This window comes from Amblyomma mixtum, chromosome 3 (assembly GCF_055824585.1).
Source record: "Amblyomma mixtum isolate Tamu chromosome 3, ASM5582458v1, whole genome shotgun sequence".
NCBI lineage: Eukaryota > Metazoa > Arthropoda > Arachnida > Ixodida > Ixodidae > Amblyomma > Amblyomma mixtum.
The window spans coordinates 367,039,836-367,058,270 of NC_143014.1; the positions used below are offsets into that span (position 1 = coordinate 367,039,836).

General features: G+C 47.7%; 1 protein-coding gene across 1 annotated transcript in view; it reads left to right on the forward strand.

The window, feature by feature from the left end:
• LOC149356678 (uncharacterized) overlaps positions 1 to 18,435 on the forward strand; it is a 106,551-nt gene that overhangs the window by 76,226 nt on the left and 11,890 nt on the right. Inside the window, exons 10-11 of the mRNA XM_089576405.1 lie at positions 1,205 to 1,285; positions 11,564 to 11,659. Coding sequence (XP_089432531.1) covers positions 1,205 to 1,285; positions 11,564 to 11,659 — 177 coding nt within the window. The remainder of the gene's footprint in view (positions 1 to 1,204; positions 1,286 to 11,563; positions 11,660 to 18,435) is intronic.

The window sequence follows — 18,435 nt, forward strand, 5'->3', positions numbered from 1 at the left end:
CTAGCGATACCCTTATTGCATGCGCACTCCTGGTGGCAGTGGCATTAACTGACTCGGCGACCTAGTAAGATTTCCAGTGATTACACTTTTGAGGCCCATAAATTGTCTTGAATCTGAGTTCGACTTATAGGAGTTTATTTATTTTATCGGTGCGATAAATTTCCCCATTGAATTCGTAAATCTCATTAGACATTGATATATGCATTCCTTGTGCGTTTGTTTATTTTTTTGCTAATTTATTCATATGATTCTATTTATTTGTACACCTTATAGGGCCCTAAGTGTGGCGTATAGGTGAAGGGAATATCGGAAATAACGGCTTCTGGAGCCTGACGATAATTTGAATAAAAGAACGAGGCTAAGAACTTTACTCTGAAAGATTTCCATTACAGAAATTTTTGCGTCTGTATGGACAGTTGTAAGGAATTGCCTCTATGGCCCCCTTCTGCGGTACGACTGTGTTACAGGTTTCAATTTGACCCCGGAGCTGGCAGGTGATCTCAATTTCCTTAGATCTTAAAAGTAGCGGCGGATTTTGTTGTTTTTTAGAGGGCTTCTTTTTAGTCGCGTTGCTGGAGCGAACGCCTCTGCGCTTTTGCCAAAGGAGAAACGTCACAGCAGGAGAATCCGCGTTCGAGAGGCTATATCACGGTAAGGAATTCATTTCATTCAAGTCTGTTCCTTTCATATTACTAGCTGACCCCGCTATAGCGGGATATGGCTGCTCCTGAAATCAATAAGGGTGAAAAGAACTCTGGTAAAAGCATTTTTCAACATGCAATAGTTTATGAGCAGAATTTTTAAAATTTTGAAATATTTCACCATCACAATCAATATATCCGCAGATTTCCCCTCGTCATGCTTGCATTTTTTTTTTGCTATTAACGTTTCTGCTACCGTCAAAAACGTTCCCTATTGCTTTTCTGAGGCAGTCTTAATTTCTCGACGCGAGCGGTGTGAACGCTTTAAAAGAAAGCTTCTGCTCCGCATAGGAAGAATGGACTATTGCCTTCAATACTTCCATGACAGTACCTAACAATATCCCAGTATTCAAAATTTTTTTTCCAAGAATGCCGGGCTTGGGTAGTCCTTTAAACTGCCATTCTGCAAGCATAGGCGCTCCGCAAATGCATGTGTCAAGTGCCCACGTTACCTGTAGGCGCGGAAGTAAGCAGTGACTCCTGTTGCCTCGTTCTCCCCGCAGTGACGCTCCGCAGGAGAAGGACATCCTGAGGATGATCAAGGTGGCGTTGCAGAAACAGCGGACCGGCCTGCAGAGCTTGAGGTGCGCTTTTTTCCTCGCATTCACAGCACGATCTGCATGCTCGCAAGACGGGTGATGCCCGCTGCCACCCCCGACCCTAAAAGGCACAACGGATTTGTCCTTAGCATTCGCAAAAAGTAATCACAACGCTTGCAGGCCTTTTGAAAAGGAGGTCGAAGAATGCGACCATATTGAACACTGGGCTGTGGTCAACAGCGATGAACCCCTGCTTGTAGAAAAGAAGGTGAGGTACGAAACTCATACACACCCTGACCACAGCCCAAAAGCCAGCTGCCTCCAAGGCGTACAGATGTGTGCAGGGACGGTGTAAAAATCTCTTACGCGGTAACATGGTTGCTGATAGCAACCTAGTCATTAGCGCGCTTGTACTCTTCCTTGAAGGAGAGGGCGAGAAGCATTTGTATCATGACGATACCTCATGCAACAACTTGCTACTAACTTATAATTATCGGTATTCCCGTGGCCACAGTTCTCTGCAGTATTTTTCAATGAAAGCACTGTGTTAGCGCAAATTGAAACATCCCATTATTCTAACTAGCCGCTCCCCCCCCCCCCCCCCCCCCCCCTTATGACCATGTTTCCAGCAATAAAGTTATTCCGAATCGACACCTTCCATAACGTCAACTTTGCAGTTCATCTTCTGAGTGACAGCAAGCCAATGTCATCCGCGAATCGCAGATTACTTATGCATTCTCCCTTAACTCTTATCCCAACTCTTCCCAGCCCAGGCCTCGGAATACTCCTGTAAGCAGGCTTAAGCACACCAGTGGAGGGAAAAGATGTGCTCGTTATGGCATACATGACGGAAGCCAACACCAGCCGAAACCAAGGAGCATGGGGGCGGTCTTTTTTTTATTTCTAGTTTTTCACCAATGGGAGATTAATAAAAGCAGAACAAAAACAACCGCATGCCGCGGTGGGATCCAAACCCACGACCTCCGAACTACAAGTCCGGTTCTCTACCAACTTAGCTACGGCGACGTCTTTCCAGTATGCTGCTTTCCGGGGTATTTATGCATAGTGTGAGCGAACCTTGAGACTCTTCACCAGCGCCGCCCTTGTACATAGCGGTGGACGCAGTACGTCCTGTATTACCGCGAGCGCCAGGAAGGAACGTGGTCGAACGGTGAGGGCGGGAGCTGTGCGAAAACTCTCTAATGCTACCTATAGCATCAAGGCTGCCAGATTCGAGGCCCTCGTTAAACTTTTAAGCATACAAGTGAAGGGAAAAGAGGTGCCCGTTATGGCACCTTTCGTCATGTATGCCATAAGGAGCACTCAGTGTGGCAAGACCAGCCAGAAGCCAGCCACCAAGTGATAAAAGTGGAGGTCGTTTGATGCCCAGCTTTCGCCGGTCGGAGCAAAAGGTTCACAAGCCAAACAAAGTTTATACAGCAAAGAGATGATGCGGAGGATTTCACAAAACAATGCAACTAACACTCGGGAGAGACTACGATACAAGAGACAAGTAACACTCGGGAGAGACTATGATACAAGAGAAATATTGCACCTTAAGTGCACTAACACAAGAGAGAGGTAAGAAAAAATTGCCGACGATTACGTTACTTCCTAATGCGAAATTTGAGCGCAGCTCATCAGCTGAGTCAGCTTTTCGATAGATTGCAGCAAAGAATTTGAACAAGACATGTATGTACAATTACAGACAAACTTGTTCTTTTTCACACATTTCTTTGTCCAATAAACACTCCATTAACAATTTTTGATTGACATGAAGGAAGCTTTGTGGTTGCAGAAATAGATGCATATGTGCTCGACTTGCTGCACCAATGCCTGGTTCTCAAAGACGAGGTCTGTGCAAGTATTTCGCGAGGTTGTCACAGCTGTGGAAAGCGTTACGAGCGAAAGGAACGGGATGTTCTCCCGCATAAGTGGTAAGAAATTCCTGTTTGTCTTTGTATGTACATTAAAGTCCCCACCCACCCTGCCACCCTGGCAGGTGGCAGTTAATGGTTGATCGCGAGAGTTCGCTCACCGTTGTCAGCGCTAAAGCATGCAGCCCATCACCCTCCGTACCTATAAGAGCGATTCAGGCGTCTCCGCTGACCCCGGGAGCCAGTTGTGCGCATTTCTTTTCCTTAAAATCATTGCAGTATAAAACGTTGTCAACGCCAACGCCAATGAACACAATGAACGCCGATGGCCTATGGCTTCAGCGCAGCGTGTCTGGCACAAGGTTGTCAATGCCTGCAGCCCACATCTCTCTCTCTCCTAAGCCCACGTAGTACCTATAAACGCGATTCAGGCGTTCACTGATCCAGGGGTGGTGGTGGTGGTTACAACTTTATTACCACAAAATGGAAGGGATTAGTTGGGGCTGGGGCGAGTCCAGGCAGGCGCACTTCCTTTCCTTAAAATGGCACGACGTTGTCAATGCCACCGCATGTAGTGCACACCTGTCACTACCGCCACGTAGCTTAAAGCACGATAGTGCGGAACAGTGGGAGAGCCGGCTCCCCAGCGGCGATCTGGGGTGCCAACAAGGTCTGATCCAGCACGCCCTACGAGCAGAGAAGCTCAGCGGAGCCCTGGAATAGGGGCACCGACCCTGTGAGAATAAGGAAGATGGACCTCTTCTTTCTCGTCTGCTACTACCACAAGACCTTTCTAGAGCAATAAAAGTCTTTCCTATCTTATCCTTAAAACACGATTGAGGTGCCCAGTGCTCCAAGATTGTTGTTATGCGCCCTTCCTTTGCTTTACAAGCTCCTGCTTCATTGGCCGCATTTGTTTTTCCAGTCCCGGACTACTTGCTGGCAGGTCTCGGCTTCCGCTCGGACAGGAAAAGCGTCATGGTCACATGACCTACTTGGCATAGGCTGCTTTCGAACACGGCGCCAGAGTCGGGCTCCCCCTCGGTTACCGTACAAGGACGCTGTCATCTGCTAGCAGACGATGCAAGCCACGGCCACTACGACGCCGAAGCAACGCCGTGCGCTCGATCATGATACTGAGTCGATTTAAAGACTGTACTGTCAGCTTAGCGTAGGTGCATTACAGAACTCAGCTTCGGAGGTATGCTCGCCGCTACTGCTTGCGGCGAAGTTCGCACAAAGTAGCCCAACTCGTTGCGGAAAGGCGGATAGACGAAAGCCTCCGCAAAAATGTTGACAACAAGCTCTATAGCTGCTCCAGTATACGAGTGGTTCACCTGCGATGCTTTCAGGTAAGCGTACAGACAGCATGTGGCAAAACAAGCGAACAAGAACCTCTTGACGACACGAGCAAACAATACGCGCTCGCAGCTCCGAACGCGCGTCCTTGTGCGGTGGATTTCAAGAAAATAAACGAAGATGCAAGAACAAAAAGTCTTGCGATGGCTCAGAGAGGAGCTACGGAGCTCATGTGAAGGTTTAACGCATGATATCGACCTCCAGGGACACGAAAAGCACTAAAAATGCACACGGAGTCTAACTTAATATGGCTGCCAGCGCGGCGCGCAGCTATCGTCTGCTGCCTTCTCAGCAGCCCCAAGCAGCCCGCGGACTGCCATAGGCTAAAAACGAACGCGTTGCTATGGCGATGCAAGCAGGTGGGCGGAGCTTTCGGGCTGCCCGAGAAAAACAAATACCGGACTCGAGTCCGCAAGTAGTCCCGGACAGTCCGGGACTGAAAAACAAATGCGCCCATTGGTTTCGCAGCTTAAAGCGCAGGACTAAGGTTTCCACTGCTGGTTACCACGGACAACGGCGACGGCGACGCCGCGAAACCCAGAAACAGGCGTCAAGAGCTGCGCTCTAGAACAGAACAACATTTCTTCACAGGGCACTGCGACAGTCCGACGACCGGAGGATCCTACGGGGCCGTCCTGAAGATAGGCGCATGCTGCCTCGCTGGTCCGTGGCTGGGGGGAGTGCTGTTGACCCAGTAGTAGTCGTGCGTTTCTCTTGAGCTTAAACGGCGACACGGGCTCACAGACAGCGGTCAGCGTGCTTCATATATAAGCGCGCGCCGCGTCTGTTCGTTCTTAGTGCCAAGGGAGGCGCACACATACAGATAGTATTAACTGTACATTTGCATTCTCATTCTCGCGCCGGGCCCGCGTCCCTATTGTCCAGGCGTAGAAACCGGCTTTCCAAAAAAATTCCAATTCCTTCTTCCGACCCGCCACCGCCTGCGCGCGAGTGGAGTGGAGAGGGCATCACTCAGCAGGCTGAAGGCTACGCCCTCTCCGTCGACAATGACTAGCATTTACTCCAAACTTCTTGAATAATGCACGGCGTTCGTTTTCCCTTTCCCGCCGCGCCATAGAGATGAAGTGGAGAGGGCAGCAATACACTCAAGGTTACGCGCTCTCCGGGGTTTCCTTCTCCAATGTTCCAGAAATATTTATGGCTCACGCTGGCGATATTGCTTCCGCGCGGCGGCGGTCTTCCGAATGTGCGCCGAATTTCGTGACACTGCCCCTCCCTTTAATAATGTTGCACTACAGTATTCTCACAAACACAAAAATCGCGTGCACATGCATGCGCTCACAAACTCGAACAGCAAATGTCTAGATACATCAATGCAATGATGTTTCTATATATATAAGACTTGACAGTTTTTAAAATACATTTCAATACACGCCGCCACTCGGCAGTACATTGACACAACACTCCAAACAGGCATACACAAACACAAGGGTTGCTTGCGCCTATACTTACACATTCTGCTTACACAGTCTGCACCGGACATACTTGCCCAGCTCGAGCTTTCTGTGGCACTCAAGGCGACTGCAGGTTCCAACGCGACTGCAGGTTCGCTTCCTGTCGCGAGTTCTGCTTCTTTTCCTTATCTACGGAGGCTTCTCTTCCGTAGACTGTTCTGGCCCAGTTTCCTACCCGTACTCCTGTCGGGTTTCTTGATATACTTCGGCTTGCGTGAGCTCTTACTACTTGCTTTTCAAGGACGCGTCTGTCTGCAATGAAGGGCAATTGAACAAAACAGCAACCACGTGCCCACACTATATCGCATCGCCACAGTGGGCGCGTAGCACTTCATTTGGTACCTATACTTTCGATACTTCACCTATACTTGTTCTATACTTCGCCTATAATTGGTACCTATACTTCGGCGAGTAGCGAAGTGGAGAGGGCAGCAATACACGGAAGGTTACGCGCTGTCCTGCGATCCTTTCTCCGTTGTTCTAGGAATCTCGGCGCGCGCTGGCGAGATTGCTTCCGCGCCGCTCCGGTCTTCCGAATTTTGGTGCCACCCTCTTTGTCTCTAACGCATACATCTGGTTGTTATCTGTGCCTAGTTACCTCTTCACCACTTTTAGGCCGCCTCCGTTCTTTACAGCATGCTCGGCTCTCTTCACATTAAACTTCCTTATGTCGGCTACCCTGCGTTTGCTTATTAACGTTGATAGCTCTGCCAGCTCTATTCTGTCTGTAGCGTTAAACGCTTTCATGCTTTAGCGTTTCTTAATCAGGTCTTTCGTCTCCTAAGACAGCTTACCGGTACCCTGTCGAACCATCCTACCGCCTACTTCTACAACGCACTACGTAGTGATGGCTGTGAGATTATAATTCATGCTTTGATCATTACATCGTTTTCTCAGTTAAAGCCGAATATCTGTTCTGCGCCAATATCCTGAATTTCTCAATTTTCCTTTTGCCTCCAACTCGTTAATGGTCTTCTAATTCACTAGTTTCTTCCGTTCCCTTTCAAGTCCAAGCTGATTCGAGACCTTACCATTCTGTGGTCGCTACAACGCACCTTTGCGAGGAGCTGCACATACTGCACAATTCTAGGGTTCGCGAACAGTATGAAGGCTGTTTGGTAAATTGGGTAAACTGGTTTTTTGAGGAAAGGAAATGGCGCAGTATCTGTCTCACACATCTCGGTGGACACCTGAACCGCGCCGTAAGGGAAGGGAGGAAGGCGGGAGTGAAAGAAGAAAGAGGTGCCGTAGTGGAGGTCTCCGGAATAATTTCAACCACCTGGTGATCTTTAACGTGCACTGACATCGCACAGCAAACGGGCGCCTCTTGCGTTTCGCCTCCATCGAAACGCGGCCGCCGCGGTCGCATTCAAACCTGGGTACTCTGGCTTGGTAGACGAGCGCCTTACCACTGAGCCACCGCGGCGGGTATGAAGTCTACTTCATTTTTAGTCTCACCAGTGGGATTCTTCAACGTCCACTTCCTATTTTCTCGTTTGCGGAAGAAGGTATTCATGATCTGTAAATTATTCTATCTGCGAACTCTACTAAAGCTCTCCCCTGCTATTCCTAGCATCTACGCCACAGTCACCAACCGCCTGGTCTGCAGCCTGCTTCTTACCTACCTTCGCATTGAAGTCGCCCATCAGTACAATGTACTGTGGTATTACTTCGTTCATTGCCGATTCCACGTCTTCATAGAAGCTTTCAACGAACTGGTCATCATGGCCTGATGAAGCGCGTAGGCCTGTACCACCTTCAGCTTGTACCTCCCATTAAGCCTAATAACGATAGCCATAGCCCTCTCGTTAATGCTATGTAACTCCTCTATGTTGCCGGCTATATCGTGATGGATGAGGAATCCGACACATAGTTCTCGTCTGTTCGCTAACAGCACTGCTAGGCTAGCCTCACTGGATAAGGCTGTGGCGTTCAACGTTGCCAGTTCAGTTTCCAATGGCGGCCTGTCCGGAGCCAGAGATTATGACCCTCCGTTGCGTCACAGGTCTGACCACCGCCTTGGTCAGTTGCTCCGCGGCTGCTAGGGGACTGAGGGCCGAGGGTAAATTGGTTTGTTCGTAGAAGGTTGTGGCCACGTACTACACCAGGGTAGCCAAATTCTGCTCTGGTGATGGAGTGCATGGTCGGTTCTAGCCCGCGATCAGGCCGCGCTCCATGCCTTGTTATGCAACTCCATTGGCACGAGTTTTTTTTTTTTGTCATGCCTGCTGGAGAATTGCACCACATCGGGATCCGAGCACCTGTACTCTTGCACACGAGACGGATGCTCTACCTCTACGCCATCGCTGCCCACGTCAGCATCAACTGATGCCAATTATTAATAGAATAAGGAAAGCAGATTAAGCTCGGCGTAAAACTGACGAATGATTGACAGTAACAGATCAGCCATTCGTCATCGAGAGTGGTGAGCCCACCACTGTGGTGAGAGTGAGGCAGAGTGCTTGCTGCTTTTACATGAAGCTGCAAATATTTTGCACATACAGCAGAGAGCCCATTTGTTCACGCACTAACTGACAGCAGAAATGCCGCCCTTCGGGGAGCGTACGGCTGACGACCGCTTTCTTCTGGCGCCTGCAGTGCTGCCTCAACGATCCGCCCTGTCGAGCGTATTAGTTCTTTGCTTGCTCGTTATCGTCCGCTTAGCCATTCTGCAACCACAGTTGTTGATTATCTACGCCGTGTGTCCTTTGCGCAGTTTGCATTATCGGTGTCGCAAAATGACTTATTAAAAACCGAAAATAAATGGCCGTAGATTATCTAAACATCTTAGTTGGTTCCGGAATATCTACAGCTACTTAGCCCCACCGCGCCTAGAATTTTTGGGCAACTCCTCAGTTCCGTCATGCCTTGACCACGTCAATGTACGCTTAGAACGGATCACGGTTTTTTTTCTTTCTTTATCGAACAAAAGAATTCGGGTCATTGCTTTCTCGGCTGCCGCTTTGCAGTGGCGATTCGTATCTAGATAATGGATTCAAATGTGCCGTCACTGTGGTCACTATTAAGCATAAGCTCTACTCGATGTTAACGAATTATTATTAAGAACATTTAATAAGTACTGTGCGAAAAATAAAGCTTTATGCCTGATTTTTAGAAATACTTCATAGCTTTATTAAATTCTCGAAAAAAAAACCTTTCGCTCGAACAGCGAAGTCATTGTTGTCCTTGGATTACTAAAAGTCTCCTTGCTGCTATGGTAGAAAGGAAGTTGGCTTGGGCTAGGTGTTGCCGCTTACAAAAAACAGATTCTTACTAGAAGTGTTCAAGATTGCTCGCAACCGTGCAAATGTAATAAAAGGATCGGAAAAACGGAATCACTTTCAACGAAGTTTTGAGGCATCGCTTCCCAGCTCATGCCGAACTTGGTCACTCAAGAGTGAGTTAGGAGGCTGTACTTCTAAGGGTCCGATAAATGTTATCTCTAAAAAGTTTTCCAATTTATCGATCATTTTAACCAATAAATTTAACGCACTTTTTTTCAGCAGCAAGAGACAGTTCCCCTATTTCTGCATGCATTTCAATCAACGATTCCTCGGGCCGGACTTCAGCAGCTGTGCATGAATGTACTGGCGGTGATCTTCGATCTATTCTGTTTAGCTTTAAAAGAGGCAAATCTCCTGGACTTGATACAGTGTCTTTTTAAATGCTGTGCAGAAACATTTATTCTTTAAAAGTGGTTTTCTTATGCATTGTAAGTGCAATCATTGTTACCCAAAATCTCTCATACCGAGAGAGAGAAGCATTAGTTATTTCATTATAAAAAAAAGTGTTGTTAAAAGCAACATGTAAAACTGTCAAGGTATATCGATCCTTCCAACGCTTGCTCTTATCTTCGAAAAACATATTTACACTCTTGCATGCCTTTCTTGAGACGAATGACGCTTTTTCTAACCAGCAGTTAGGCTTTAATCGAGGGAGAGGAACTCAGCTTGCTTGATGTTAAGTTTGTGATGTCCTCAATAACACATTCGAAACTAATGAATTGGTATGTTCTCTGTTTTTAGACGTCTCTGAAGCATTCTACAGTGTTAATCAGAGTACATTGCGCCATAAACCTACCATTACAGCCTTCGAGGTACATTCCTCCCTCTTTTATTGAAGTACCTAACAAATCGTACACAGATCGTTGCATTAGGAGAAAGTCAGAGTGATCCGATTGTCCTCACAAAAGCAGTTCCACAACACCGCTGTTATTTAATCATTTGTAAATGATCTCAGTACTACCGCACACTATAGCAACGTTTTCTAATATACAGATGATGCCTTTCTAATTACTATCGTAACTATGACTAGCAATCTCGAATCTTCACCATGACATACAGCAAGTCATGAGCTGGTTCCATTAATTATTAACGTTAATAGCACGAAAAGCAAGCTTTTATTGTTTTCACATTCCTTTTAAGCAAATGCCTATTACTACACTAGTTTTTGTACATTTACAGACATGTGATAATTGTACTTGCTCCCCTACCGAATGTGTGTCTACCACAAAATATCTTGGAATTCATCTTGACGCTAATATATCCTGGACCACATATTTAGCTCATGTATGTACTGATCTGCGTAGGGTAGCATGTTTATTGATTCAGATAATTTCTATACCTTTGCAAATCCGTAAACAATATTGTCAATGCACTTGGTTATAGTGTATCGCGATATGATATAACCTGTTTTTATCACTGCTACAGTTTCTGGCATGTTAAAATAATTGGTGTTTTGAAAAGTTTGGTGAAATCTTAATTCTGTGGTATGTCTGCCTTTCAATACGAATTTCTTCACACACCTGCACATCCTTGATTTTAATTTCCTGTATAAACAGTTGTAAAATATATTTCCACTAGACAATTTTGTTATTTGTATATCCCAGTGCGGAAGCTTCGCCTACGAAAACAATTTACTTTGCCTCGCACGCGAATCAAATACGGAAAACATATACGACCCTGCAATGCATCTTTGGTATTGAAGAGCTCGCCTGATGCCTTTGTCGTAACAAGCCGAAAGCTTGTAAAACAAGCTGTTTTAGAGCAATGCCCTTCGGATCCGTGTCTGTTCTTTTTCATTTATGTTCTTTTTCATTTATGTTCATTAAAAGTTTATAAACTTTTTTTTTTAATTACGTGTACTGACGTCGCCAACTGCCTGGCACTGCCCTTCAAGGCTTTCTTGGCTTTAGCAGGCCTGAATTTATACCATGTTCTCTGAAAATAAACAATTCAGATTAGTTCGCACACGCGAGATGTGAATATCAGAGGTTCAGAGAGGCGTTTGAAAGTAATCTTAATACGGCATTGCAAAAATCAAAAACAATATTTATACGTCCTTCATGTCAGACCAGTACTCCGTCACTCAGTCGCACATGATGACAATGTCTCACACGATGTCGAACTTTCTTCCAGGTATTGAATGTTAGATGAATGCACACTTGTGATGTGTTCCGTCGTGTGCATCGCTGTCTTGGGAGGTCGAAAATGCAGCCCGAAAGTAAGCCCGATGTGGGGAATTTTGTAACACTAAACATGGCGGCCGCTTCAACAGAATTGCGCTTTGGGCGGCAGGCTGTTCACAGCGTGCTGTCCCTTTTGCCTCCGCAGCCACTGGCACGTCATGTCCATAGCCGTGTTTGTGTGCTGGGCGGGGCGCCGGTCGTACCCTTTCGTCTACCACCTGAAGGACACCCTCATAGACAAGTAAGTAGTCTTCCAGAACGCATCCTAACGGCCGAACGGTAACTATGGAAGGATCAAAATTTGAACGAATTCATACACCGTAAGCTGTCTCTAGCCACATGAGGCCACCAGCGCAACATCAGTGAAAGAAAAATAAAACGTATAGCCTCGCGTGCGGTCATAAAAGTGGCTATTTTTACACCGTAAATGTCTGAAGTTGCGGCTTGGAACTGGAAATTAACGAGAAGATTATCAATCCCCGCACTTTATCTGATCTTGCTGGGAAAGAAAATATGCGAAATAAATTCAGGCCCATCACAGATCTAGGGAAGATTCTGAGACAGCTGTCAGCGTGTTTGGTTTATTTGTATTTGTATTTGGCGGTTTGTTCTCTTTATATTGTGTACACCAAGGAAAAGCAAGGAAAAGTTGGTTTCCCATCTGACTATGGCCTGTTCGTCTTCAACAAATCCTGGTTCATTGCGTTACCATGGAAAATAATTAACCCTGCTTCTTTCTGGTTCTGTGCTTTGCCCATCATCTTAATTCCGAAACGGTAGGAAACCTATGCTTTCTTTTTATAAATGACTATGCATATTTGTGCTGATTTTTATGAAGTTTAACGCTTTAAAGTGGCTTAGTCTTTGAGGGGTGCCGTCGTGGAGGGCTGCAGATAATTTAGACCACCTGGGGTCCTTGAACGTGCAATGACATCGCACAATACGCGGGTCTTTATCATTCCGGCTCAGTCGAAATTCGACCGTCTCAGCCGGAATCGAAACCGCGATTTGGGGTCAGCAGACATTTTTACGCGGTGACAACGTCGCACACGGCAAATCTCGTGAAATCAGAACGCATAACCAGTTCCTCGCTTTGGCTACAGCTCCGATCGGTTTTTCACACGGCGTCGAGCACAACTTAGTTTCGTCGCGACGGCTGTCGCGTTACAAGAACATTAAAAAGGCAGATGCTGCGCCATCCGCGCGCACTGGCTTTTCGGTTTGGTATTTTGCGTCTCCAGCCACCCGCAGAGGGAATATTGGCTGAGCTCCGTCCCACCGAGCCCTTCGATTCCGAGATGCAGGTGCTCGGGAGGAGAAATATGTAGCCGACTAAACAGACTCATGGCTCCGACTGTGAGCGACGGACGGCATCAGAGTGTTTCTCTCTTTCAATCTATACGTCGGCAACAGCATCCCTCCATTTTCTCCCCCTGCTTCTTCCCTTATTACTCCCACCGCCGAGCCTCCATACGATATATCATCTTCCGGTCTTAGAATACGCCAACATAGCTTGGTTCCCCCACACTAAAAACAACGTTAATACGCTCGAGATGGTGCAAAGGAAAGCCGTGCGCTTTATCTTCAACTGCTATGGCCGCATGCATTCAGCCACAGATCTTTTACGCACGGCAGGGCTACACATGCTGACCAGCCATGCCAAATTACACCGTCTAAAGTTTTTGTATCTACTGCTTAATAACGCATTAAAGATGTCTCCCATAGACTACACGAGGAACCCGTCACAAGCATGCACTCACCCTTGAAGAATTTTTTTGTCGCAGTAATACTTTCCAATATTCTTTATTTCCACAAGTTGTTCGAGATTGGAATCGCTTGCATCCATCCGTCACAGCCCAGCCCACCATAGACAAATTTTGTTACCCTCGCTGAGAGCTGTGTACTTTCATTCCTCTCATCATAACCTTGCTCATATTCTTGTATTACAGTACTCTTCTCAGTGTATTTATTGTACTCAAGTGTCATCATCAATTTGATGACACGATTGCTTTATTTATTATTGCCATTTGTATAGCATGCTTTGCCTTTATTTTCTACTCTTAAAAACAACAAATTAGCACTGAACCTGTATTTGTATGGTTTACCCTCTCCTGTAAAAATCCCAAGAAGGGATTGACAGTATTCCGAAATAAATAAATAAATAAATCTTCCGCTCTTGCACACCTTGATCGAAGACATTGGACTGGCTTCGCCAACGCTACGGCTTCAGGCAGACTCCGTTGCTGCCTAAGTGACATTGTGCCAACCACGTAGGCCGGAAGCGCTCACATGACATCGCGACGGTGATTATGAAGCAATAAAATAGCCAGTGATGCGGTCTCTTGATATCAGTGAATCCTGGACGAGAGCAAAAACAGCGTTCACGCTTGGCCCGTGCGCCTCGCCTAACTGCGGCTTTTGAGTAACAAGCACTGGACTTAGGTCCAGTTGAGCCGGATAGTCTACCGTTACCGGTGTTACCCGAAGTCACATTGCGATAATTTCGTCGGCCGGATTTGATTTTATTTAGGGTCTTGTGGAACGTTTCTGTGGAACATTGAAGCAGATGGAAAAGCGAATCTGTGAGGAGAGCCCCGGGAGCCGGGACCGGTATTTGGCTCCACTCCTATTCGCTGTCGCGAAGTGCCCCAGCCTAGTTTAGGATTCTCCCATTTGATTTGTTGTACAGCAGGTATATCAGAGGCCCTATGGCTATTCTAAACGAACTTTGGACGGGGAAGCGCAGAAGAAGAAGCGCGGGACGCCTCGTCTCGACAGACATGACGTCCGAACTCGCCACATGAGTTTTCGGTGGCAGAGTGACGGTGGATGCGTTGTCGCCCACGCCGTCCTCGTTATGGGGAACCAAGGGCTCGCCGGGCAGGCCAGGGAGCACGTTGCGAGTTTCCACGCCGTCGTCTTACACTGGCTTTGACGCATCAGCCGCGGCTGCGTACGAGCGCTGGAGGGCGCAGTGGGCCATCGCGTGGTTGCCGCTGCAGCGCTTCCATGCCGCCCGGCAGGTCTTGGCGCTGTGGTCGTATGCGGCGCAACGGCCGCAACACTCAGCGGTACAGGCAACGCCCCAGTGCCCTCCGCGCCGCCTTTAACGCAACACCCTCTTCATCGCGCGATGCTATAGCATCGCACGGTGCCCTGCGACGGTGATGAAGTTGGGTGGCACCCGTTCCATATCCAGCTTGACCAGCCAGACACCGATCCGCACGTTTCTCCTGACCGAAACCCGGTCTCCGTCAACGCTCGTACTTTCCCATACTGGCTGAGCGCTGCGGAAAAGGCGTCTTGTCTAATGCACGGCGGCAACCGGAACACCGTGATGAGCACCACTGGTGCAGCCATCTGGAACAATGGGGCTTGCTTTTGCTGCGATGAGCACGGCATCCATTTTACTGGTCTGGCCACTACTAGACACTGCCGCAAGCAACTTCCTTCCGCCGAGCTACTGCTGATGTCTCCAGCACCGAAGACCGTCTCGAGGGCGTCGATCAGGTCGTCCGCCAGTATCGGCTCCGAAGCGGTAGAGGGGAAGCACTGGCCTTGGTGGGGCGCTTTCTGGGTTGCGATTACTTCATTGTGCCCAGGCAGCCGCGGAAGGGACGCGACACCGGGCAGAAGCACAGAAAGTTGGGCCTCTAGAGACGCTGGGGATCAGGGGACACGCCTGGCTCCTAGGAACTTCTGGACGTCGACCAGCAGAGTGACAGTAATTTTTGCCGCTCTTCGTCGAGAAATCCTGTCTGTTTTTCGTCCGTTCACCTAGGCCCTCCCTTTAGGACCTGCATAAGTGCAAAAGGTGCAACTGGAACGAGGCTCAAAAACTCTTGTTTTCTGTTTTCTTGAGTTAGTTCACAATATCGTCGGTTTGAGCTAGGCCAAATGCGAAGGTATGTAAATTATCACAAACAGCAGCAACCACAATAAAACATTACATAAGCGGCACCTCAAAGGAGATTGTTGTAATGCCAGGCAGCGGCAGTATGGAGAACTTTCCAGCGCGAACGCATTGGCAGCACGCGGTACGCGGGCGTGCGCGCAAGAATCGCTGTGAGGACGCCAGATGGTGCCACATAACGGCAAGCTGTGGGCGCATGCCTGCCACGTCGGGATCAACTAGCGCGTGCGCACTGGCGGCGCGAAAGTCTATCACGAAAGTCTATCACCCGGCTGTCGAGTTGGGGCGACCATTTTAATTAGCCTCTAAACATTTCACTCGCTAACTGGGCTGCTTTGACCATTGCGGCTACATCTGCGAAACCTTACATAAGTGCCGATTCCGATCGACGGGAAGACGACCACCATCGGAAGCGGCAGACAACAGACACCTTTAGCACACCGTGTACCGTGTTAACGTTACCGTTACCGAAGTGCAGGCAGTCCGCCCACCGCTGCTGAGCACGCGCTGATTGGTCCCGATGCTGCAGTAGCGCGCGTAGCTGCCGGGTACCTGACGCCATCTGGCGCCGTCAAGGCGATTTGCGCATGGGCATTGGCTGAGCGCGGATTCCCGGTACTTCAGTACCGGTAGCGGCAACACGGTACACGGTATGCCAACGGTGTCTAATATCTGTTCACTCGGCAGGCGACCAACACAGCGGTCGCCTAAGAAAGCGCCAGGCTAGATCTTTGACAACAGAAGACCAGCATAGATTTCGTGTTATACATCAGCTATTATATGCGTCACTCGCCGTCATGGGGCAACAGCACAAAATACACGCATGAATAAGATTACATTTTTTCAAAAAACCGCTATTTCTTTATGGCTTCGAAAGATGGCTCAGCACGCATGCATTCCTGCATTGGGGTAGTTTAGTTGTAGCAAGGATTACATCGCTACTTTTCTGAACCCAAATACCGAATGAATTAAAATAGCAAACACCTATCAGAGAGAGCCTTCACGAAAGCCACTAAACTTTGCAACATACATTTTGTCGGCACGTCTCAAGTGAGAGGCTTTTACATGAATTGCGGCAATGTGGTCCATAACATGAGCAAGGTTCTTCCTCAACACTGAACGACGACCGTCAGCCAAAAAGCAAGCCTACGAAATCCGCAACGAATTCGTTGCAGAATGAGATTGTAGCATTCAGAGACGCACACTGCTGTGCAATCTATACAGTCTGCGCCGCATAACGGGAGCCAAGTGTTTAAAAAATTATTTGTACTTGTTGAGCGACAGAAAATGAAGTCATTTTGTTGGCGGTCGCTGAAACACAGCAAAAGTATTTTGCCTGATGCTTGTCTAATCAATAACTTATGTTTACAGTCTTTAAAGCATTACTAAAGCTACAGGCGGCGTCATTTTTTAGGGATAGCGCTACCGCGAAAGTCGACTACACTGTGCGAAACGCGGGCGAAATCGAATTTCTGCGACCGCATCATGTGTTTCAAAAACCCCGAGCCTGGCTAGTGCGCCCCCTACTGGCTGCTAATACGGTTCACCCACGTTCACGAAGTTGTGGTAGCCATCAGTGCCGCGCAAGCAGCAACAGCCGTTTCGCGTTCGTACGAGTTGTCATGCACTTCCTTCAGTGCTGAATGCTTCACTTGTAGAAATTGCTTCACTTATGTTTGTTTGGTTTTTCAGGATTTTGAAATCGCTCAAGTGATCCGCAATTTGGGGACTCAACTTACCGACCGAATTATCCCACCTACACCGTTAATTCATACTATGTACACAGTTTTGAGCTAATTTATTTATGATAAAAAAAAACTTGAGATATTTAAGCTCCGCCCTAAGGTTGTTACGGGATAGCGTTAAAGGGTCATTCATCCCTTCAGCGGCCTAGGGTCTTTTGTGTGTCACTGTTTATTCCTTGAGGCCACCGCGGTGGCTCAGTGGTTATGGCGCTCGGCAGCTGACTCGAAAGACCAAAGACGCGGGTTCGATCCCGGCAACGGCGGTCGAATTTCGGTGGAGGCGAAATTCTAGACGCCCGTGTGCTGTACGATGTCAGTGCACGTGAAAGAACCCCAGGTGGTCGAAATTTCAGGAGCCCTTCACTACGGTGTCCCTCATAGCCTGAGTAGCATTGGGACGTTAAACCTTAATAAACTAAACTGTTTATTCTTTGACCATCACAGACCATTCCCTAAGTACATGCGATAGCAGTAGATCCCTCCTCTGTCGCCGCAGTTTCGCGTACGTGTCCGTATATCCGTAATTGGCCATTCTTGTCTTTAGATTAATCGATCGCTGGGATAACATATACCACTCCTGGCGCAGTGGTGCAACGGCTAAGCGATGCGCCACTGTCCCAACAGGTGGCTGTTTGAAACACAGCCGTAACGGTCCCACGCGAGATGGCACAGCATTAATAGCCCAGCATCGCGTCGAGTAAACGAGCAAGAGTATGGAAACAGAAAATGACAGCCGCCAAATGCGATTAGGCGCGCTAGCACTCCACGGATGGAAGTTGTTCAGATGGAGATATATGTGCGGAACTGGTCATTCTTTACTTTTTGATTCATTGATGTCCCTGGCCGCAGTGGTGCAGCGGTTCATCGATGGCAGCTGCTGCCTGTGGGGCTTGCGAGACCCAGGTTGCAGTTCCCGAGCAACCTCTGCGACCAGTTAGTAATTCATCGAACTGCCACCTCCCAATGTGGGCAGTTCGCCCACAACCCGGTGGGCTGTGGCAAGTGGGCAACCTGCCTCGTGTGTAGTATATATATAATTTATATAAATATAAAGAGCACCGGACGCGTAATTCGGAGGTCGTGGGTTCGGATCCCACCGGCGGCAGGTGGTTGTTTTTTCTTCTGCTTTTCTAATCAGTTATCTTTAAACGATAACATATTCAGTAATATTCTAAATTGATCAACACCACAAAATAAATAACTTAAAAAAAATCCCCTGTGCCCCTTGGTTTCTGTGGCTGTTGGCTTCTGTCATATATATATATATATATATATATATATATATATATATATATATATATATATATATAGGGAAGGGTAATGAGGGGCTCGTTATAAATGACAGAAGCCAACAGCCAC